We start from the raw sequence: 24,715 nt of genomic DNA, 5'->3' as shown, positions 1-24,715 counted from the left end.
TACCGAGGGGACTCTTATCCTCCTTCCAGCACAATGGTTGGTTGTTTTCCTCTGCCCTCTCTTTGGTGCACTTTCTTGGCAAAGACAGAGCCTGTCACCTAGCATCAGCTGGCTGTGTTGGCATGCACCTATGGTTTATGTCTGGAGCTTGAGGACCCCAGTTCTTTTGTCTAGACCATGTGTAACTCCACATTCTATAATCTGTAGGGCAGCTTCTTATTTCAATAGCTATCAGAGGGAGTATGAGGTCTTGAAAGTTATGTGCCTGAAATGGTCATGCTTGTCTGTAATTCTAGCACTTGGGAGGTGTAGGCAAGAAGATCAGGAATTCAAGGCCAGCCTTGGCTACACAATGAATTCTAGGCCAACCTGAGCTACCTGAGACTGTCTCAAAAAATACTTAAAATAAGCTGAGTATAGTGGCACATGCCTTTAATCCTAGCACTTGGGAGGTGGGAGGCAGGAGCAGGTGAATCTCTGGCTGGAGGGCAGCCTGGTCTATAGTGAGTTCCAGGACAGCCAGAGCTACAAGTGAGACCCTGTCTTGGGTGGGTGGGACTTTAAAAAGAATAAAAGAGTTCTAGGAGTTGGGAGACCTGCCACCTTGTCCCCTCTGGGCCTTGATTTCCTGTTCTGTAAAATGAGGATTGAATCCAGTTGGTGGTCTTTAAGATCTCTCCTTTGCTGCTTAATTTAAACTGTGGTGCTACAGATGAAAGACCCCAATATGGCGATGTAATTATGATTATGCTCAGCGAGTCAGGGTGGGGGGATGGGGAGGGAGAGGGAAGAGCCATTCTTATCCAGAGGATTATCCTTTCATTGTGCTTCTTTGATGTTTCCAGAATTCAAGTGACAACCCTTGTTTTTCTGTGCATTGCCATTTCAAACCCGTAATCTTCTTGTATCTTGTGAACTTGTGTTTACTGTTACACAGCCATGGTGCAGAATTCACATTTTACTGTGCTGTTTTTGCTGAACTTGAGGGGGTTTGAGTGGATCACAGCTTCACAGCTGGTCTTGGAGAAAGAGAGAGCTGTGTGTGTGTGTGTATGTGTGTGTGTGTGTGTGTGTGTGTGTGTGTGTGTGAGTGTGAGAGAGAGGGGGTTGGGGGGAGGCTGACTGACTCTGACTGTTGGAGCTCTAGTTTTGTTTTTAAATCTCCTGTGTCGTTTTTTGCTGATTTTAGTTAAAAATAATGATTGCAAAGAAGGCAGGTTCTTGTCCTCTGAGCTTTGTGGATTTGTGATGTGGGTCAGGAGTGAGGACCTCTTCTCATTTCCGTTGCTTGAAGCATTTTACCTTGAGAGAGAGAAACAAGGCTTGTGGACCAGCTTCCTTCCCTGTGCAAGAGGACGTGACCCTGACTAACAGCTCCTTATTGATTGGTTTCTTTCCACTGGGCAGTAGGAGCCCTGTTGCTGCCAGGATCAGGTCCACTGGTTTGCCCTTATTCTCTGGAAGACTTAAAAATGTTGAAAGTGCTTTAAGAATTCTGAAAGGGAAGGCAGTGATTTCAGATCCTGCTGTTGTTGCCTTGGCTTCCCCTCCTGCTCCCACTCTCCTGTATCCACTGCCTTATCATTATTTAGAAGTGGGTTAGAATTTCAGGACTTCTCATGAGTTTGCCATTTGACTCTGCCTTGGTGAGGGTATGCATGAAACTGTTACTCACAGTGCAGAGAAGAGACATCTGAGCCCTGGCAAGGTTAGGTGGTTTTTCTAGAGACCCACTGTTTGTTAATCAAGTGCTAGTGGATCATTAATTTAACAACACTTCCTCACCCACCTACCCCCAGGGATTGCCAACATTCCTGACCATCAGAGCTGACAGACCATCCTGGGGGCTAGTGGGACTGACTTTGGCAAGCATAAATCAGCAGCCAGTTCCTTAGCTGGTGGAGAAGGGATTAGACCCAGGTATGGAGGGAAGGAAGGAAGGAAGGAAGGAAGGAAGGAACCCAAGGACCTGGTTTCTTCCAGAAGATGCTAACTTAACTTGCACCTACTCTGCTCCCCATCTCCAATCTCCTCTCCTCTCCTTTAAATCCATCATGGGAATAGAACTTAGGTCACCAGGCTTTCGTGCCAAGTGCTGAGCCATCTCTTAGGTCCTCTTCCTTTTTTGACAGTGTCACGGTGTAGCCTGAGACTGTGGCAATCCTGTCTCTGTCTCCCGAGTGCTAAGATTACAGGCATCTACCATCACAGTTATTGTAGTTTGTGTCTGCAGAACTAGGCAAGCGATGAGTCAGCATCCCCTTTCTACTGGCATGAACTAGTTCAGAGGCGGAGTTGCTCTGCTCCTGTGGGGCCATTAGCAGGTTGTTGTACAGGGGGATACACTTGTATCTGAGACAAAGGGCCATGTGTGCAGATGCTGTCCTCAGATGCCATTGAACCCTGGGATGGAAGTTGCCTCCTTTGAAGTCTGGAACTTTGGGAGTAGGCATTATGTTAGGGTTAATTCTCTCTTCCTGGTTTGAGTCCTGGCTGTGCTGCTCACTTACAGCTGTGTGGCCTTGGCCCATTTACTCCACTTGCCTGTTCTTGAGTTTGCTGTGACTTCATAGGTGTAAAGCACATGATACAGTACTAGGAAGAGAGTGTTTTCTCTCAGCCATCTTCCTCCCAGCTCTCCTCATGCATGGGGTGTGTGTGTGTGTGTGTGTGTGTGTGTGTGTGTGTGTGTGTGTGTTGGTGTGTTGGGGATTTCTGTTCTGTGAGATAAGGTCTCACTATGTAGTCCAGGCTAGCCTGGATCTTCCTGCCTCAGCTTCTTGAATGCTGGGATTATATTAAGTATCCTCTATCCTTCCAGATTTATGTGGTGATCAAACCCAGGGCCTAGGAAATCACTACTAGCTGAGTTACATCCTTAGTCCTAGCTATTTTTCTTTCTTTCTTCCTTCCTTCCTTCCTTCCTTCCTTCCTTCCTTCCTTCCTTCCTTCCTTCCTTCCTTCCTTTCTTTCTTCCATGGACTGATGAAGTGCAGCTGCAGAGTGCTTTTCTGTTTGTCTTTCTTTAAAGACTAGGTAAAAGCTGATAAAACACTCAGTAAGGCCAAATTGCTGTCAAGTTAGGTGAGCAGGAAGACTGGGGGAGGAGAAACTCCTGAAGTTGTAGACTGAACTTGTTCTTCATGCGCCGCCGTTCTCACTTTCTCTCACAGAATCAGGATTTGGAAATCATAGATGGTGTTTCTTATTCTGTTATACATAAAAAGGTGATATATGGATCCTTACTCAAAGGGCCTTACCTTGCTTTAAAGAATGAGTGAGGGACAGAGTAGATGGCTCAGTGGGGACAGTATTGACCACATACACTCGAGGACTGAGTTTGGACTCCCAGGACCCACAGAAAGCTGGATTCTCCAGTCGTGTGTGTGAACCCAGTGCTTCTGCAGTGAGATGGGAAGTGGAAGCAGGGGAATCTCTGGGAGCTTGTGGGCCAGCCAGCCTGTCCTGTGCAGCCAGAACAGGAGACCTTGTCTTAAACAAGGTGGAGTGTGAGGACCAGCACCTCCACCGGTGTCTGTACCTTCTGCATAACTGTGCTCATGAACATACCACATGGAGAATGAGTCTGGAATGTAGATGTGTACTATATAAAAGTCACATTTGTAGGTGTATCTTTTCTTTCTTCCTTCCTTCCTTTCTTTTTTTTTTTTTTTTGAGACAGGGTTTCTCTGTGTAGCCTTGGCTGGTCTCCAACTCATAGAGATCTGACTGCCTCTACCCCCACCCTCCTCCCAGTGCTGGGATTAAAGGTGTACGCCACTACTGCCCGGCTCTGTGATGCTTTTTAAAAACTGAGTATTTCTGTGTGTCTGTGTTTGGGTATGTGTACATGAGTATAGATCCAAAGGCATTGGACCCTTGGGGCTGGAGTGACAGGTGGTTGTAAGCAGCCTGACATGAGTGCTGGGAACTGAATCCTGTCCTCTAGGAGAGCAGCAAATGCTCTTAACTGTGGAGCTCTCTCTTCAGCCACTAGTGAGGCTTTTTTTTTTTTGATGATTTATTTGTTTATTAATGATATGTAATGTGGATCTAGTCTTGACACAAATTGCTCTAAGTGTTTACTGATGGTTAAAGAACAACAACAACAACAAAACCTAGCACAATCACTAATCCTTACTAAGGATATACTCTAGCATAAGAATATAAGCCACAGATAAATATGATAGTTGGCAATTAAGTCATAGAATAGGAAATGAAAGATGCTATGGACAAAGAAATCTTGGATGTAGCATGAGGAGATTGAAAAATCCAAGGCACCCTGTGACTTCCAATCAGTCGTACCTTTTCACCTACTCCTACTAAGTCTGGGTCAGTCTTGAGGTAAACATTTGTCTCTGCAGGTTCCCTAAGAGCAAGTCAGGCCACTGGCATGACATAACCCGCTGGTGACCACAAAAAATAAGGAACTTAGCCGGGCGGTGGTGGCGCACGCCTTTAATCCCAGCACTCGGGAGGCAGAGCCAGGCGGATCTCTGTGAGTTCGAGGCCAGCCTGGGCTACCAAGTGAGTTCCAGGAAAGGCGCAAAGCTACACAGAGAAACCCTGTCTCGAAAAACCAAAAAAAAAAAAAAAAAAAAAAGAAAAAAAAAAAAAAGAAAAATAAGGAACTTAACTAAATGGTAGTGTTGCTTCTTTGCTACAATCAAGAGCTTTAGTGAGGCTTTTAAAACTGGAATTCAAAGCAGTGGCTCATTCTCACTTTTAGTGGATTCCTTGGCTCCTCTTAAGGACCTTTAGTGTATTGAGAGAAGTCCAGGCCCTCATTTCTTCAATGAGGAAGCTGCAGGTGTGAGAAGTAAAGGAGGGTTGGCGATGAAGCCCTGGGGATGATTAAAATGGGGGCAGAGCCCTGGTGAGTGGAACCCTCCCCATTTACACCTTCCCTGGCTTCCCTGTGGGCTTGACCCAAGAGGTGGAGGAGTGCAGGGCAGAGTGTCTCTCTGTTGTGCTGGTCTGTGCTGACCCAGGTCCTCCTTTGGGCAGGACCAACCTGGAGGCCTTGCAGAAGAAGCTGGAGGAGCTGGAGCTCGATGAGCAGCAGCGGAAGCGCCTGGAGGCCTTTCTGACCCAGAAGCAGAAGGTGGGAGAGCTGAAGGATGATGACTTTGAGAAGATCAGTGAGCTGGGCGCTGGCAATGGTGGAGTGGTGTTCAAGGTCTCCCACAAGCCATCTGGCCTAGTTATGGCCAGGAAGGTGAGTTTGTGTGGATAAACAGCTAATTGGATTATCAACTGGGAGCCTGTGAATGGGTGGAAGAAAGCGGGTTTCTACTTAGTACTTTTTTGTTCAGTTTGATTTGGAACTTGCTGTCTGTCAGACTGGGAAATACTAACGTCTGCTAATGTGGTGATCACCATCCCTAGATTGGGGGATAACAGTGATTGATTCTTCTTTTGCTTCTTGTGTGCTATGGGAAGGACACCAGATATATTTGTCAAGTGCAAACGGGGCTGCTCCCCCCACCCCCACCCCGACAGGGTTTCTCTGTGTAGTTTTGGTGCCTGTCCTGGCTCTCCCTCTGTAGACTAGGCTGGCCTTGAACTCACAGAGATCCGTCTGGCTCTGCCCAAGTGCTGGGAATAAAGTGTGCGCCACCACCTTGGCGGGGCTGCTTTTTTATACCTAGCCTTAGTGATTGGTGCTCAGGCCAAAGCTGAGTTCCATGGCTTCAGTCTTGCCGATTCCCTTTCCTGTCCACCATTGGTTGTCTCTTTGAACACAGTTGCCCTGCATAGAGAGGCCATGTTTTCCATGTTTTTTCCGCTCACTGTGTTCATTCTTCCCCTGTGTTGTGTTGTGCTGTTCCTTCTAGCTTTTCCAGCATCACCCATCTTTGGGAGCCAGCGCTTGTTTGTCTCCTGTCAGTGTTCCAACTCCTCAGTTGTCATATGTCATGCTTACTGTCTGTGGCTCGACCTTATTAAGTAACATTAAATGTGTCTGTCACTTGTCTCCTGCTTGGAACAAGGGACCGTGTTGAAACATATTAGGGAACAGCTGAGATTTTGGCTAAATCAATCCTTCCTGAAGTCAAGGAGGGATCTCTTGGGTGACTAAGGTTACTCTACCTCTGTCCCACATGCCTTTATACACCACAGCACAACTATGAACCATGTCCTGAAGGCCACATTTCCCTGTCTCTTAGCTCCTCATTTTGCAGCTCCTATATTACATATAGCTTTATTCTTAAGATGGGTGAGTTCCCTGATCACCATTTTTGGAGCCTAGACTGGAACCATAACTGATTCCTGGTTACAGCTCAGGTGCTAACACCTGCCTGTGCATTGATATTCAACCCTGAATTAATAGGAACTTGGTTTTAAAAATGGCCTGTTTGGGGATGGGAAGATGGCTTAGTGGGTAAAAGTGCTTGCTATACAAATGTGAGTACTTAAGTTCAAATCACCAGACCCACATAACAGCTCAATTTGTAGTACGAGTATCTGTGATCTCAGTGTTTTTATAATGTGATAGGAATTTGTGGCCCAGCTAGCCTGGCATATGCAGCAGGAAAGCAAAGACCAGGGGCTGGAGAGCTGGCTCAGTGGTTAACAGCAGTTACTGCTCTTGCAGAGGACCTGGTTTGGTTCTAGCACCTACGTGGCTACTTAAAACCATTGTAACTCCAGTTCCAGGGGATCTTGCACACACATGGTGCACATACATATACTCAGGCATAGTGCATACACATAAATATAAAAAACAACAAGTAAAAATAAAACAAAGAGACTGTCTTAAATGGGTAGAAGGTAAGGACAGACATCTGGGATTGTCTTCTGACCGCTACATGTTCACCATTGCATGAGAGTGCCTATATTCACACACATGCTTACACACACACACACATGCACACACACAGATTAATTATAATAATAACTTTAAATTGCTTATTTTTTCTAAGTGTAGTGGTTCATGCCTATAATAGGTGTTTGAAAGACAGGTGGAAAGATTGTGAGTCCTCTGCCTCAGCTACAAAGTGAGTTTAAGGCCAATCTGGGCAATATAGTGAGATCTTTCCTCAAAATAATAAAGTAAATAGAGAGTTGAACTATAGCTTAGTGGTAGAGTACTTACATAGCATGTGCAAGGCTCTGTTTGGTCATCAGTACCTTAAAAAAATAAAACCCCAAAGCTGCTTCTTGTCTTCGCTTCAGGAACGGAAGTCACTGAAGAAAGGCTTCCCGCTTTACCCCCCTTCCTAAAAGCTTTCCCCTCACTTCTCCCCCAGCTCATTCACCTGGAGATCAAACCTGCAATCCGGAACCAGATCATCCGGGAGCTGCAGGTGCTGCACGAGTGCAACTCCCCATACATCGTGGGCTTCTATGGGGCCTTCTACAGTGACGGCGAGATCAGCATCTGCATGGAGCACATGGTATGCAGCCATCTGTCTGCCTGGCGGCACTGGCTGGGAACAGGCTGGCTCTGGCCTCATTGTTGACCTGGATGGTGACCAGTTCTTTCCTGGCTCCCTGGTCCATACCCGGCAGCCTGGAAGACTTGGGGGCCTGACTGTGGAATCTGGTATAGTCACAGGATGACAGCCCTGTTTTCTGGGTCCCCTCTTCTCTTCAAAGAGAAGTACTAGATGCCAGGAATTCCTGGTGGGCTTTTCTAGAGTTAATTTCCTAGTTTTCTCCTATTTTGATGACCATAAAATTTTGATGTGGTCCAAATCCGATTAATGCAGTTTAAGCCCATTATGTGTACAGTGCTGTGTGCTATTTACAAGGTTCTGGGGTAATGAATATGAAGACAGGGTTATTAGAAGTCTCTGCCTTCAGAAGGTTTATAATAGACTTTAAGGGCAGCCTGTGGGGTTTTTTTTGGGGGCGGGGTGAAGAGAGCAATAGTCTCCCTAATACACTAGTGAAAGGCAAAGTCAAGTCAGAGGGTGTTGATGGGCCAATTACGTGTGTGGGAGCTAATCTGAAGTCCCTTTCTTCCCACTGAGCATGATAACAACATAAAAATGTTCATGCTTATTGGGTACGTCAAGTGTCATCCTAAGCAAATCAGTATTTTATTGCATTCTCATGATTACTTTAAAAAGACACATTACAGTTATTGAGAGAGAGAGAATGAGAGGGTGTGTGTGTGTGTGCTCGCGCGTGTATGCGCGCGCAAGTCTCATGGCATGCGTGTGGAGGTTAACTGTGGAGTTGGTTCTTTCCTTCCACCATCGCTGAGCCATCTCACTAGCCCCACAGCCAGATTTTTATCTCACCTACCGAGGAAATTAAAGCACAGAGACACTTGATCTCTGACTTTGCACTTAGGCCATGCAATCAGTAAGTCCTCTTCAACTTGGCCCCAGTGCTTGTACTTGGTTGACTCCACTGGATAGAGACAGGGGACAGGGCTTTTCTGTCCTTTAAGCCTAGGATCACTGGCTCTGTAGCTAATGGAATGGCCTGGAAACTTTGGGAATCAGTTGTTTATTTGTATTTTTTTTCCTCACATAAATATAAATAATGATATTGTCATGTTTGCCACCGTGTCCTGCCCTCCTCTTTAGTGTGCTGGGGATTAAATCCAGGGCCTCATACTTAGGAGGTAAGTGCTTTACTCTTGAGCTGTATCCCAGCCCTGCCACTGTCTTCAAAGTTCAGAACATTCTTGACACCCTGGTACAGAGCAGGTACTCAGTCTGTGTTTACTTAACACTGTTTGTCTCAGTTAGGTCTCTGTTGCTGTGATAGAACACCATGACCAAAAGCAACTTGGGGTGAAAAGAGTTTTTTTCAAATTTCATCTCTCAGGTCATACTCCATTATTGAGAGAAGTCAGGGTAGGAACTGATGCAGAGGCCATGGGTAGGTGCTGTGTACTGGCTTGTACCTAATGGCTTCTTCAGCTTCAGCTTGCCTTCTTGTAGCACCTAGGACCGCCAGCCTAGGGGTGGCACTGCCCACTATAAGCTGGGACCTCCCACATCAATCATCATTCAAGAAAAGGTACCAAGGCTTGTCCACAGGCCAATCTGGTGGAGGGAGGTGTTTTCTCAGTTAAGGTTCCCTCTTCTAAAAGACTAGCTTGTGTCAACTTGACATAAAACGAGCTAGCACACCATTTCACTGTGACCTTGGGTAGACTTCCTGATCTCTTTGACTCTCAGTTTCCCCGTTTGTAAAGTGGCTATGATTCTATTTGTTTTGTTGTTGTACGGGTTAGAATGACAGGTGTCAGTCTGTCAGTATGCCCTCCAATTCAGAGTATGCATTTTGCAAGTGCTAGCTCCCGCTTGTTTCCATGCGGCTGGCAGTTTAGACAGGGAGTCTACAAACCGGACGGCTCTTGTGATTTCAGCCTGGCACAGTGGCTGTTGGCTCCCGTTCCCATTTCCCTCCTGAGCTTTAGACCTGCACTGACTTTCAGAATGGTGTCTGGTCTGAATGACCCTCAGCTTTTCCACCTGAGGAGTCTTTGTTGATGGTCACCCCCGCCCTAATATTCTCTCTCTCTCTCTCTCTCTCTCTCTCTCTCTCTCTCTCTCTCTCTCTCTCGTTTTGAACATCTCTTTGCTTTTATGATCAAGAAGGGCCACATATAGTGTTGTAATCATCTGCCAACATTTGTGGGTGCTGTGTGGAACTTGGATCCTGGAACTGACTTCTGCATGTCTAAAGGTTATAGAGAAGGCTCTTGTTCCCTTTTGCTTCAACTAGAGTGCAGCAATGTCTGTGGGAAGCATGGGAACTCTTTCTGGGTTGGCTGTAGCTCCTTTCCTGGGGTGTGGATTCCCATTTAGGCTTTGGCTGCCAAGGACTTTTCAGACAGAGTCTCATTACACAGCCCTGACTGGCTTGGAAGTTAGGTAAACCAGGCTGGCTTTGAATTCAGAGACCGACCTGCCTCTGCCTTCTGATTGCTGTGATTAAAGGCTGCACAGCCCAGCCTGGCAGAACTAGTACTACTACTTTTCCTCCTCCTTCCTTTTCTAAAAAAAAAAAAAGGGGGGGGGGTCTCTGTGTGTAACTTACTATGTGGGTCAGGCTGCCTTTGAACTTGCAATGTTTCTCCTGCCTCTGCCTCTTGCTTACTGGGATGACAGGTGTGTGTCACTGTGCCTGACACTTTTGGATTTCTGATACTCTTGTGTTGATGGTCTTTTTTTTTTTTTTTTTTTTTTTTTCCCCGTTCTATCCCAAAAAGAGTTTTGTTTTTTTTTTTTTTTTAAATTTATTTTTATTTCACGTACATTGGTGTTTTGCCATGGGTGTTGGGTCTCAGGAACTGGAGTTACAGACAGTTGTAAGCTGCCATGTGGGTGCTGGGAATTGAACCAGGGTCCTCTGGAAGAGCAGTCAGTGCTCTTAACCAGTAAGCCATCTCTCCAGCCCCCAAAAAGAGTTTTGGTGCAGACAGATGTCTAAACAGCCTAAGATGTCTTAGTAACTAGAAAGGGAAGAAGAGAAGTTGGGTGGTGCTGATAAGCCAGAAACAGGAAGGGTCAGAGTAGCCTTCTGTCCACTTAGGTCTAGCTAAAGTAATGGAAGGTGGGTGGTGGCATGACCAGTTATAATAGCAAGTAACTTTCAACTCTTTTGTCACTTACTAAGTCCTTCTCACATTATGTAAGTTATTAATCTTGTCGCCCCCCATCTTGTAAGATGGATTGTCAACTCCCTCAGCTGGCAGGTTGAGAGAGTAAGGCCCTGAGGTTTTGTAATGGGCTTCAGTCGCAAAGACAACGAGTGCCAGAGTCTAAGCGGATCTGCTTCTTTTGGTTTCAGACTGTCCTCTCTCTGTGCAGGGCTATACTTGTGGGACTCTGCTTCTCAGCAGAGAAGTGGTTGGATGAGCTCCTCTCTAGGGCCCCTCTCTGAGCTTACATCCTGTGTTTCCATGGTTTTGAGCACTTGTAGCCAGTCACGATATACTTTAGTTAATCAACACAGGTCCATCTTTACAAATACTTATTTTTAGTGCTTATTATGTGCAAGGTGTCACATGAGTTGCCCTGAGGACTGGGATGCTAGAGCTGTGCACAGGCTGGGGGCTGTGTTCTACATGTTCTCAGTTTAGCTGTCAGAGCTGCTTAGTACCAGCCCATTCTGCTGAAGCCTCAGAAGTTCTCTCCCTAGTTACCTGCTAGTTCCATGTACTCAGATGTCTCCCTCTAATATAGGAGCCAAGAGGCTGTTTGTGGGTGAGTGTGGTTGCACTTCAGGGGCTAAGGTTAGGCCTCAAACATTGATAATGACCTGAAGGGCCCTGGCCAGGACTGGGGCTTGGAGGGAGAGAGTTAAACCTTGGAAGCAACAACAAGACCTTCAGTCATTGTAAGAAAGAACAGTACCTTTTCTTTCTTCCATTTTATTTTGTTAGTTTTTTTCTCCTTGTGGTGCTGTGGATAGAATCCATTGCTTGGCCCATGCAGGTGTCAGGGCTGTACCACCGAGCTATACCTCTAGCCCTGGAACAGTGTTTTTATACCAGAGGAGAACTCAGAGCAGCCCGAAGGTCTAGACAGGACTCTGTAGCAAGCAGCTATTGCTGGAAGTCCATGAGCCACAAGAGCCAGCTCTGGACCCTCGTCACCCTTCCTTGGTCTCTGTCCAAACTAGCTGCTGGCTGCCACTTGCCTCCAAGGTGGGGTCATGTGAAGAACTCTGCTCTGTGCTCACATCCTAGCTTCTAAAGGGTTTTGGTCCCCACTGTAACAGTCTGTTTGACATTCTATGTCATTAACATGTGTTTCCAACAGGTGATTAGGAAAATTACCAAGCATAGAGAGCTGAAGGACTTTACAGTAACCACCACCTCAGTTCTGCTGCTAGCGTTTTGCCACACATTTGCTTCCCTAACCATTGTCCATCTTATCCACTGCTCAAATGCTTTTTGAGATGCATTTTAAAGTCAGTTGTAACACAAATCTTAAAAGATCTTACTAATAAAAAACTCAGTGCCATTCTGAAAGATCAGAGAGATAGAATAAGCCACAGCTAACCTCACCTTGCCAACTTCTTAGCCAATCCTGTTTCCTCAAACTGGAAGCTTCTGTGTCTTCATCCGAATGGCTCTCAGCTGAACTGCTGCTAAAAGCCTAAAAGCTTAACAAGCCTAGTTCCTGGTCCTCACGCCTTATATACCTTTCTGCTTCCTGCCATCTCTTCCTGGAATTAAAGGTGTGTGTCACCATGCCTGGCTGTTTCCAGTGTGGCCTTGAACTCACAGAGATCCCGATGGATATCTCCCTCCCAAGTGATAGGATTAAAGGTGTGTGTGCCACCATTTTCTGGCCTCTATGTCTATCTAGTGGCTGTTCTATTCTCTGACCCCAGATAAGTTTATTAGGGTGCACAATATATTGGGGGACACAGTATCACCACAGTCAGTTTGTCATTCGCCTGCACTGTCAGTTTTCTGAAGCATTCAGCAGGGACTCACCTCCATTAGAAATAAGTCTGAATTTTGAGAGTCAAAGGAATAGGCTGCTCCCTTACCAGAACAGAATGCTCTTGCCTACAGAGAGGAGGATTTCTGCTCAGTTGGTAGCTGAGCAACCGGGGAGCAGGGAGTTGGAGTTGATGGTTCCGAGGCAGGAGTAAAAGCTTTTAAGCTATTATTTTCATAAAGCATTTGTCTCTCTATAGAAAACCATCACAGAAGTACCATTGACTTAGTTAATAATTGGCTTCTAAAAATAAGCACCATGTCAGCAGTGGTAGTCAGTGATCACAAGTTCTTGGCAACAGTGAAGAAGCAGAACCAGAGTGCTGCACGGTTGGTTGCAGGAGGCTGGGTGGTCCTGATTAGCTTGTCTTGTGAGCCCATTGTTCTCCCTCCAGCGCTGCTTGTCACCCTGGAGGGGAAAGGGAAGGAGCCAGTGTGCCTTCTTTTTAATAGCTTTCTTCTCGTGTGTGTGTGTGTGTGTGTGTGTGTGTGTGTGTGTGTGTGTGTGCGCGCGCCCTGTATACAAAGTTTCTTTCTCTCTCTCTCTCTCTCTCTCTCTCTCTCTCTCTCTCTCTCTCTGTCTCCTTTCCCTTTCTCCCCTTCTCCCTTCTCTCTCTCAGCTGATGTTCTCATCTTAGAACAGCAGGAGCAGATTCCTTAACTTCTGCCTCCATCAAGTGTTGATTTTCTAGATGGGAACTTGGCCACAGCTGGTCATTTCTAATCCAGTCTAATCAGCCTTGCATCTCTTCGTGAACCCATGGTGAACTAGAAATACTTCCCTTACCACCCCCTGGGAAGGTCATATGCATTGCTGGACTGCCCTCCATCCTATGCTGTGGTTAGGGTCATTTAAAAGGTAGAGCCATTCATTGCCTAAACGGTGAAGAAACATGAGAACCACCAGGTTAGTTTTCTACCCCATTTGAATCCAGTTTCACAGAGCAGCTTTGTTACCTTGCTTTTTATGATCATTTCTTGATTAGGCAAAGCCATTCAAGCTAAGGAGCTGAAACTATATCCAGTTAGAGGCAAATTAGAAGTAGCTTGTCAGCTTTCTGTGCTTTTCCCTTTGGTGAAGTAAACTGAGAGATGCCACGGTGTTTGTAGGAGCCTGCTGACTTGGGGAAGGAGTGTTCCTGGGATTTGGTATTGTCCTGATTTGGCCAGAAGGAGACTGGCACTGAAGGCAACCAGAATCACAGGATCAGTTTGATAGCATGAGCTTATTAGCATGGTCACAGCCTGGGTAGAGGCTCTTGGAAAGTAAGTGTATGTGTAAAGGGGGTTCTCGCCCTGACTCTGTGCTTCCATTCCCTGGAGGCTCTCTGCCATATTGAAGTTCTAGGTTGAGTTTCAGAATGCTCTACTCTGCCTGGTTGACTCACCCCACCAGCATGCAATTGTGCTAGGCGTTCATTGTGATCAGAAGTCGGCTCTCTGCCATATTGAAGTTCTAGGTTGAGTTTCAGAATGCTCTACTCTGCCTGGTTGACTCACCCCACCAGCATGCAATTGTGCTAGGCGTTCATTGTGATCAGAAGTCATTTATACTTAGGGATGTTCCTGTGCTATGTAAAACTGTCCTGCATTTGACAGTCTACACAGTTACATTTGCAGGCACCTCTGTGTGTGTTTGTGTGTGTATATGTATTTGTGCACGCGCACACTCTTGAGGTACCATCACCTTTGTTTGCATGTTTGGAGATGAGAAGTTGACAGTGAGTATCATCATCACCTTCTTTTGTTTGTTTTTTGTTTTGTTTTTGGAGACAGGGTTTCTCTGTGTAGCTTTGCGCCTTTCCTGGAACTCACTTGTAGCCCAGGCTGGCCTCGAACTCACAGAGATCCGCCTGCCTCTGCCTCCCGAGTGCTGCGATTAAAGGCGTGCGCCGCCACTGCCTGAATGTGTGTCTTCTTTAGTCACTCTTCACCTTACTATTTTGAGACAGGATCTCTCACTGAACCTGGAGCTCATCATTTCATCTAGAGTGGCTGGCCAGCAAATTCCCAGGGGTTTGCCTGTCTCCCTCCTTCTCCTGTCCCCCACCAGCTCTGAGGTTATGAGTATGTACCACCAGCCAACTTTTATAAGGGCACTGGGATTGAACTCAGGTCCTCATGATTGAGCACCAAGCACTTTAGCCCCTGAGCCATCTCTTTAGCCCATACTGGAATCATTTTTTTTCTTCTGTTTCCTTTAGCATTAGCCATCTAGAGTTGACAGTAATAGAAATTGGTTCAAACCATCCTTCTTGTGAGCATAGGATTTTAAAATTGATAATCTGGTTTTTAGTATGGATCATTCAGATCATTTGTTTTGGGAAGTCTGTATTCTTTTTTTTTTAAAGATCTATTTTTATTTTATGTGTATGTGAATGTATGCTATGGGTGGGTGGATGCCTCCATAGGCCAGAAGAGCAGAAGAGCAGAAGAGGGTGTTGGATCCCCAGGAACTAGATTTAGAAACAGTTGTGAGCTGCCTGACAAGGGTGTGGGGAACTAAACGTGGGTCCTGCGGAAGAACAAGAAGTGCTCTGGGCCACTGAACTGACTTTCCTAGCCCCAGGTCTGAATTCCCGAGTGAGTCTTGTTTAGAAAGGCAGTTGCTTGATGTCTGCCTACTGGTACCTTTGCACAAAATGGATGTTTGTCATATTTTAATTTATTTAGTAGATTTATTTCTCTACTTTAATACATTAGTAATTTTAAAAGTAAAACATTCAGTATTTGTAGAAAATCTATAAACAGTAGAAAGGGCAAGGAAAAACCTCCCTGATAATCTTACTGCTTAGACAGAAGGGAACAGCCCTACTTAACATTTTGACTTTGCTTTGTTAGTATACACAACCCTTTTTAACTTTGATAAGGTGTGCTCTGTTTTCTGCGTTATATATGGTTCCCTTGTCTCATTGTCAGTGGCTGCATCATAGAGACACAATTTTGGAGACAGGATGTTTGTGTGAACTTTGAATGTATATCCAGAGTCTCCCTCTTCTTCAAGGCTTAGCTTCAAGATCATTGTTTCTAGCTCTTCCCTTAGCCACTGTGTCTGAGAATTGCTTCCAGTGATGGATGTGTCATCTCTTCAAGGAAAGAGGTCCTTCTGTTTTACTCTTTCTGGAGACGAGGTCTTACTAGGTTATGTAGCCCAGGCTTTCCTAAATCTTGTGATCCTCTTTCTCAGTCTCCTCATGAAGAATTCTCCCTGTGGGGGTGGAGTGGGGTGGAGTTTGCTAGTCCCTAAAGGCTTTACTGCCAGCGGCAAACCATCCCTGAAGAGACAATACTGAAACTCAGTTCAGCTTAGCCTAGTTAGCCATCACTGGTACAAACTTCTAGAGTCTGACCCTAGGGGTTTTGTGGTGGTGGTGGTGGTGGGTTTTTGTTTTTGTTTTTTGTTTTTTGGTTATTTATTTATATATATATTTTTGGTGTTTTTTTTTTTTTTTAAAGATTTATTTATTTATTATGTATACGGAAGAGGGCGCCAGATCTCACTACAGATGGTTGTCAGCCACCATGTGGGTGCTGGAAATTGAACTCAGGACCTCTGAAAGAGCAGTCGGTGCTCTTAACCTCTGAGCCATCTCTCCAGCCCCCGGTTTTGTTTTGTTTTTAAGCCATATTTAAGCACAGCATAATTTTGGAAAAAAGTGTTCTGATGATAATTAAACAGTCCTGTGTGTACAACAAAGCTTAAGACATGTTTACATTGAAACTCTTTACAAAGTACATAGGGCTTCTTCCATAAAGATGGGTACTGTTGACTCTGAAATAGTGCTCACAGTTTAGGGTCTAGGGAGAATGACTGAGTAAACATAATGCTTGTGGAAGTCAAGATTGGCATGGCCCTAAGTAATATAGAAATCACTTAGTCTGTTGTAAAGGACAGGTGATATCTCTCATGAGGATAGGTCTAATGGACTTAGAAGCAATGCTCAATATTTAGAGGGAAAGGGTCTGGGATAAACAAAACATAAATTCTGGGGGATACAGGTGAAGCCTGGTTATACAGATAGCAAAGGATCACCAGGTTGTAAACTAAATCCTTTCCAAGCATTCCAGGATGAAGACAGGTAACCATCTCCTTCCTTGGAAGAGGCAAGTCTGCATGTTTAACTTTCCTGGCTTTTTTGGTGCTTATCTATGTGCACAAGGACCTCTTGCTCTCTACATCTCTCCTCTTAACCTCCACTCCCAGCTGCTGTGGTTCTTAAAACACTAGATGTGGATTCCTTTATTTCTGCCTCCATCAAGTCAGATCTTAAGGGGTGTGTGTGTGTGTGTGTGTGTGTGTGTGTGTGTGTGTGTGTGCGTGCGCGCGTTCGTGTGTGTGTGTGTGTGTGTGTGTGTGTGTGTGTGTGTGTGTGTGCTTGCACATTTCTGCTATATTACTTTTCACCTTATTTCCTTGAGACAGGGTCTCACTGTGAACCAGGAGCTAGGCTGGCAGCCAGAAAGCCCCAGTGATCCTCCTGTCTCTTCCCTGCACAGTGCTGAGTTATAGGTGTGCACTTGGCCATGCCCAGCTTTTTATATGCATGCAGGGGATTTGAACTCAGACTCTTACTCACTGAGAAGTTTTCTAGGTGGGGCCTTGACCACAGCTGGCCATTTCTAGCCCTGTCTGTCCCTGTGTCTCTTCATGGACTCAAAATGAAATGAACTGCATAGCATCTCAGGAGTGTGAAACTGTTGAGTGTCTTGGCTTTCAGTCTTGCTGAAATATCCTATTCATTTCTTTCCTTGCTCCTTCCTTTGCTTGGTACAGAAACCTGACTCCTGAGTATGATTTCAGTGGTAATATTGTCTTCTGCATTGAGTCAGAATTGCTTCTCCCTTCTTCAATGTGTCTAAAGTATGTCTTACACAGTTCTGGATTTATTACTTAAAAATTTTGAGGATAAGAGCTAGCTCTTTTTATATCTCTACCCCTTTATATTTACCACATAGTCATGACACTTTGTAGGATTTATAGAATGAATGATTGCCTCCTATGACATTTTTCTTTTGATTTTTGATGATTGGTTTGTTAGGAGAATACCAGATGTCAGTCAACTGAAATGATAGTGCTAAATGCTAACGCTGGCGGCTGGAGATAGTGCTCAGCCATTTAGAGCATGTACTGTTATTGTTATTGTAAGTGCTCTAAACCAGGTTTGGGGCCCAGAACTCAAACGGTGGCTTAAGCCACTCCCAACTCCATTTCCAAGAGATCCAGTGCTCTCTTCTGGGTTTGGAGGGAGTTTATTTTTATTTTATGTGTACGAGTGCTTGCCTGTATATATATGTATGCACCACATGTGTGCCTGGTACCTTTGGAGGCCAGAAGAGGACATTGAATCCCTTGGAACTGGAATTAAAGATGGTTGTGAGCTGCTATGTGGGTTCTGAGAGCTGAACCAGGGTCCTCTGCAGGAACAGGGGCTCTGAACTGCTGAGCCATCTCTCCCAAGACTGCATTTAATTTGAAAAATTTAATCTATTAGTGTGTATGTGTGCTATAGCACATGTGGAGGACAAAGACCAGCTTTTGTGAATTGTTTTTCTCTTTCCACCATGGATTCTGGGCACTGAACTCAGGTTGTCAGGGTTATGTGGCCAGCACTTCTACCCACTAAGCCATGGTGCTGACCCCAAACAGCTAACTCACATATCAAGTTCTTACTATATGCCAGATATTCTGAGTGCTTCATTTGTCTTAGTTTGTTTAATCTTTATCACAGCCCGTGACTGTAATAGTAGTCTTACTGTAATAGTAGTCTTCTAATTATTCACAGCAGTAGATAGCAAGGGCAGAGTTAGTGTTTAAACCTCTGGCAGGTTAGCTATAGAGCCTGCACAGTTGATACTATCCTATGCTGTGAGTCAGGGCAAAGCGAGCCTTTTTTAATGACCACTGCGTATTAGTCATTTGTTTAAAGAAGCCCACAGGATTTGTTTGATCATTATTTGAAGCCTGCCTCAGTTTTTTTTTTTTTTTGTTTTTTTTTTTGTTTTTTTTTTTTTGTTTTTTTGAGACAGGGTTTCTCTGTGTAGCTTTGCGCCTTTCCTGGAACTCACTTGGTAGCCCAGGCTGGCCTCGAACTCACAGAGATCCGCCTGGCTCTGCCTCCCGAGTGCTGGGATTAAAGGCGTGCGCCACCACCGCCCCTGCCTCAGTTTTTAATAGCTGGATCAAACTGAAGGATGCTTGTGTCTTAATTTGTGTTAAGCAAGTGTCTTATGTATGGGAGTCACATTCTTCTGAAATTTAATAGTTGATATCGTAGAAACGTTGTCATTAACTGGTGTGTATTCTTGTTCTTAGGATGGTGGGTCCTTGGATCAAGTTCTGAAGAAAGCTGGAAGAATTCCTGAGCAAATTTTAGGAAAAGTTAGCATTGCTGTGAGTATGTAGTGAAGTTTTTCTTCTAAAGTAGTAAATTAAGAGGAGATAGGGAGGGAGGAAGAGAAGTCAATGAAGGGAGTTTACTTCAAAAACAGTGTTTCTCAGCCGAGTGGTGGTGGCGCACACCTTTAATCCCAGCACTCGGGAGGCAGAGCCAGGCGGATCTCTGTGAGTTCGAGGCCAGCCTGGGCTACAGGGTGAGATCCAGGAAAGGTGCGAAGCTACACAGAGAAACCCTGTCTCGAAAAACCAAACCAAAACAACAACAACAACAACAGTGTTTCTCACCAGCAATTCTTCTGCGTAGTATGAGCTTAACCTTCTGCTGCTCCTGCCTCTGCGGCTCCCCTACCCAGTGCTAGGATGACAGGCATTCACCACCACATCCAGTTTTATGCTGTGCTGAGGATCCAAGTGTGGGCCTTACACATACAAGCACTTTACCAACTGGGCTAAATCCCCAGCCCCAATTTTTATGTTCAAACCTGTGTCTGAAAAACAAAATAAGGTATCTTGGGAAATTCTTGCTGGTGGTAGTAGAAAAGATCTTTAAAATTGCCTATTTGGAAAAGCATCTCTTACAGGGTGTTTTGAAAAGTTCCTTATGCTTGGCCATCCTTAGTTTAACCTAACAGTGATGCTTTATAGAACATACACTATGGCTGCTTGATAAGGCGGATTCGTTGTTTGTGGAATGATGAAGAAGAGCCGTTGTCTTTCTAAATCATGCCATTTCATTTTCCCTTCTTTTTACCTTCCTCTCCTCCAGGTGATAAAAGGCCTGACATACCTGCGGGAGAAGCACAAGATTATGCACAGAGGTGAGAAAGTATTGTCGGATGTTTTATTCTGAATGACAGCTGAAACCTGAAGGTTCTCACATCTCTTTGATATGTTTTGTTTTGGAATGAAAGCCCTTTACTAAGCTGGGTGTAGTGGTGTACACCTTTAATCCCAGCATTTGGGAGGCAGGGGCAGGCGAATCTCTGTGAGTTCAAGGGCAGCCAAAGCTATATAGTGAGACCCTGTCTTAGGAAAAAAAAAAAAACCAAAAAAACAAAACCAACAACAGCAACAAAAAAAGCCCTTTACTAATTTTTTTTTTTTTCTCCCCCCCGAGACAGGGTTTCTCTGTGTAGTTTTGGTGCCTGTCCTGGAACTCACTCTGTAGCCCAGGTTGGCCTCGAACTCACACAGATCCTCATGGCTCTGCCTCCCGAGTGCTGGGATTAAAGGCATGTGCCACCACCACTGCCCGGCTCCCTTTACTAATGTTTTTTATTTGTTGTGTATATGTTTTGTTGTTGCTGTTGTTTGGTTAGTTTTGTTTGGTTTTTGAGATGGTGTCTCTTAAGTATCCTGGCTGCCTTAGAATTCACTACATAGATCAGGCTGACCTCAAACTCACAGAGATCCACATGCCTCTAACACCCAAGTGCATTCTTTGTTTATGTTGTTTTGAGAGACAGGTTTTCACATTGTAGAACAGGTTTGCTGGAAACTCACTGTGTAGTCCTTGAATCTGTGGTCGTCCTCCTACCTTAGCCTCCTGAGCGCTTGGGTTACAGGCGTGAGCACCTCACTGGCACTCTACACTAGCTACAGTCATAGCTCCAAGAACCTCTCTTTAAAATATGACAGTAGCCAGGCGGTGAGGACAAACGCCTTTAATCCCAGCACTCGGGAGGCAGAGGCAGGTGTATCTCGAGTTCGAGGCTAGCGTGGTCTACAGAGTGAGTTCCAGGACTGCCAAGAAATACAGAAATCCTGTATAATATATGAGTAAACAGGCATGATGTGCAGGTCTTTAATTCCAATGCTTAGGAGGCAGAGGCAGGTGGATCTCTGAGTTCTATCTAGGCCAACTTGGTCTACATAGTACTATCTGGATCAGCCAGAGTTACATGATAAGACCTGTAGCTGGAGAGTTTCTCTCCAGCTTCCGCCAAGCCCCGGCAGTCCCGCAGCCCACTTATAGAATAAACACACAGACTCTTACATTATTTAAACTGTTTGACCTGATGGCTTAGGCTTCTTGCTAACTATTCTTATATCTTAAATCAACCCATTTCTATTAATCTATAAGTTGCCACGTGGCTCGTGGCTTACTGGTATCTTAACATCTCATGGCGGCGGCTGGCAGTGTCTTTCCGCCTTAGCCTTCCACTTCCCAGCATTCTCCTCTCTGCTTGTCCCACCTATACTTCCTGCCTGGCTACTGGCCAGTGTTTTATTTATTAACCAATCAGAGCAAAACACTTAACATATAGAAGGACATCCCCATCCTTTCTCACAAAAAAGAACATGTTAATAATATAAAGCTAGGTAGTAAAATATGACCAGCTGCTCTCAGGTGTGGTTGGGACAGGTACCTTTAACTGGATGAGTAGGGCTCTGGTCCTAGTGAGATGCTTGCCTTGCCTATACAGCCAGTTAGCTCCTTTTTTCTTTCTCTCTTTCTCTTTTTTAGATTTATTTATTTATTATATATACAATGTTCTGTCTGCATGTTTGCCTACATGCCAGAAGAGGGCATCAGATCTCGTTATAGATAGTTGTGGGCCCCTGTGTGGTTGCTGGGAATTGAACTCAAGACATCTGGAAGAGTGGTCAATGTTCTTAACCTCTGGGCCATCTCTCCAGCCCTCTTACATGTCCAGAGGATCCACACCAAATGGGAATTTAAGAGATAAGCAGGTTCTCATTCCTAATGATTTGTCTCTGCTTTCATGGAGCACACTTCCTGGGCAGGAGGAATATGACTGATGTTCCCAGGTAACCAGTGCTCACACTTTGGCCAACTTATGGATTCTATAAGGTGAACTGGTCCTCTGGGATGTGCTCTGGTGCTGTACAGGCTGTTGTATTCTATTTCCCTTGGGTATCCAGTGGGAAGAGCAGTCTGTGTGGCTCAGCGTGGCTCAGCCTAGTACATGTGGTTTGTGAGTTGCTGGCCAGACACTGGGCAGGAAATCTGTGACCCCCTTTGACCTCTTAGGTGACATTCCAGTGATAGTCATGTGCAGGTGCATGACTAGATCCCTCCATGTTAACTACTCCCTCCTCGAAATCTCTTCCTTTATCCAAGACAAGTAATTAATAAATGTGAAATATTTATAGAATACCTGCCAAGTGCAGTGTACTAGTTGAGTCATGTGGGGGCCATAGAAAAGGTTCATAGATGAATTGTGTCTTCCAGGAGAAAGAGAGGACTCTGGTATATGGTAGAACATAACTAGTGTTTTTATGCATGAGTCATTACCTCACCAACTTTCTAACAGAATCTGATGTGACATAATTTATTAGTCAGGATTCTTGTGTCAGACTTGAGATTACTTAATCAGAAGATGGAATGTAGCTGGGCGGTGGTGGCGCACGCCTTTAATCCCAGCACTCGGGAGGCAGAGGCAGGCGGATCTCTGTGAGTTCGAGGCCAGCCTGGTCTCCAAAGTGAGTTCGAGGAAAGGCGCAAAGCTACACAGAGAAACCCTGTCTCGAAAAACCAAAAAAAAAAAAAAAAAAAAAGAAGATGGAATGTGTTGGCTTGAGTCACCAGCAAAGCTGGAGGCAGTGATGAAGATGGGATTGAAATTGGAGCCTCAGGACTCTGGCCAGCTGGGTCTTCCTTCTTTTTGTATGGCTTTCTTTTCAGGCAGAATCAATCTCTCTTTCTGTCTCTCTCTGTCTCTGTTTCTCTCTCTCTTCTGAGACAGGGTTTCTCTTTGTAGCCCTGGCTGTCCTGGAACTCACTCTGTAGACTAGGCTGGCCTCAAACTCACAGAGATCTGCCTGCCTCTGCCTCCTGAGTGCTGGGATTAAAGATGTGCACGACTAACCCCCAGCCAGGCAGATTCTCTTTAGTGAGGGCTGCATTGACCCTACCAGCCACTTACATATCAGATCCTGGATGTACTCCACTCCAGATAAAACTTCACCTGCTCTCCCCAGTCCACATCAGTGTTTGCCTCTGCCTCCAGAGTGCTGGCATTAAAGGTGTGCACTACTATACCCCAGCATAAGTTTTTAAGGAGCCACAGAGCTGAGTGTAAGCAGTGGTGGTGTGTCCTTGTCTGCTGCCCTATTGACATGTACTCTAAAGAGGTCCTGAATGCCTTAGCTAGAGTTATATAAAAGTGGGCTTTTCGGAGCCTTCCTTTTCTGTTCCTAGTCCCTTATGAGCACCAGTATCCTCCAGAACATCACAGGGGTACCAGCAACAGCTTGCAACAAAAAGTCCTTAGCAGCAGCTAGGATTTCAGCCTCTCAAATCCTGTCACTTGGGACAAGTCATCTATCCATATAGCAGGATCTGGCTTTGTCTTATTTTATAAGCTGTTTTAGTAGATTCTTGTATAATGTGTTTCTAGATGGCTTTGTTCCTTGTCAGGCACTGTCCTGTCTGCCAGGGCTTTTCTTACAGAAAGTTGGGGTAGCCTCATGAGGTGGTTTGGGGAGGCTATCCTCTTATCTTTGTGTGCAGAGGCATGCTTGCTCCTGCTTGCTCCTTGAGTTCTAGGAGGTTGCCCCTCCTGTTTGTCTCAGCTATATGGGCAAGTGGAGTACAGGGAGAGAACTCTTCTTGCTTCTGTCTAGACTGTTCTTCCTTGCAGATGGAAGGAGTGGCTGATTTTAGCTGGAATCCAGTGGGCTGGTTTCTTGGCTAGAAATGTGAGTCTTACTCTCTGGAACTGTCCTGCGGAGGGCTGTATATGATTTCATCTCTCAGTTCTGAAGAGCCAGGCAGGCCCAGATACTAGAAGAGGGAGAGTTTCCTACTTGGGAAGAGTCATGGCGGGGAGGTATTTGAGATAGCTGTGAAGCTGAGGTCTAAGTGTACATGTGGTGGTGGCCTGGAAAGGCTTTCCAGGTAGAGTGAAACAGGCACATGGAGACTGAAAACACTGAGTCTGTAGCACAGGAAATAAGGTTTCTAGAACAGAGGTAAGGGTCAGGAGCTAAAGTAAGAAATGGTTCACTGCTTGTCCTGGTGCTGGAGTTTATTGTGGCTCCAGGAGGCAGTGGAGTTTCCTGCACCGGGCATGGGGTTGGTTTCTAAGGATAAGGACTCAGGTGCTGTAGCTAAGAGAGGATAGTTCTTCAGGAGTTACCGTAGCCTAATGACACAACGTGAGCGAGTGAGTCTGGCCTTGAGTGATCCCAGCAAAATTGCCAGTAATTTCTCACTCTTTCCTCTTCCATTTCTTGGGACAGCCTAGGATCAGATGAAACTCTGGCCAGTAATTGTCTGATAGCACCAAGGTGATGGCATTTAATAAAAGACCATTGAACAGGGTGTGGTGATACATGCCTTTAATCCTAGTATTTGGGAGTCAGAGACGGGCAGATCTCTCTGTGAGTTTGAGGCCAACCTGGTTTACATGGCAAGTTCCAGGCCAGCTAGGGCTAAAAAGTAAGACTTTGTCTCCTTCCCTCCAATTAAAACCCCAAACAATCATTGAACATACAGTTCTTGACTCCGATGAGAAGGTAGTTCCTACCCTCATAGAGGTTCTGGTCCCAGTTGGAGAAGCAAGACTACAGGAGAAGTCAGCTCAAAGGCTGAGTCGATGCAGACAGGTTGGGATTTGTATTGAGACAACAGGCTCCCTTGCATCCTGTCAGGAAAAGGCTGAGATTTTAGATGGAGCGTGCTTGGCAGCAAGTGAGCTGCAGCTGAGGCGGTGGTGAGCACATGGTTGCTGGTTACTGTCTGTGATCTAGACTAAAGAAGGACTCAATTCAGTCCTTAACTTGTCAGTCTCTCCTGGGTTCCATAAGCATCTGGTCCTCACCAGACTAAGAAGGGTTGCTGAGTGGTCTCTGGACCTCTTGTCTGGACTTCTCTATGATGCCTGACTTTAGTGGAGCCTGGGCCCACAAAGTGACATCACTAGTCA

The 24,715-nt window shown here is 45.3% G+C and overlaps 1 protein-coding gene across 1 annotated transcript in view; it reads left to right on the top strand.

The window, feature by feature from the left end:
• Window positions 1-24,715, top strand: part of Map2k1 (mitogen-activated protein kinase kinase 1) — a 73,559-nt gene that overhangs the window by 33,831 nt on the left and 15,013 nt on the right. The window contains exons 2-5 of the mRNA XM_059268090.1: window positions 5,008-5,218; window positions 7,254-7,400; window positions 18,738-18,815; window positions 19,588-19,639. Coding sequence (XP_059124073.1) covers window positions 5,008-5,218; window positions 7,254-7,400; window positions 18,738-18,815; window positions 19,588-19,639 — 488 coding nt within the window. The remainder of the gene's footprint in view (window positions 1-5,007; window positions 5,219-7,253; window positions 7,401-18,737; window positions 18,816-19,587; window positions 19,640-24,715) is intronic.

This window comes from Peromyscus eremicus, chromosome 7 (genome assembly GCF_949786415.1).
Source record: "Peromyscus eremicus chromosome 7, PerEre_H2_v1, whole genome shotgun sequence".
Lineage (NCBI taxonomy): Eukaryota > Metazoa > Chordata > Mammalia > Rodentia > Cricetidae > Peromyscus > Peromyscus eremicus.
Note: the sequence above shows the minus strand (reverse complement) of the source record. Positions and strands in the feature narration are given on the sequence as shown.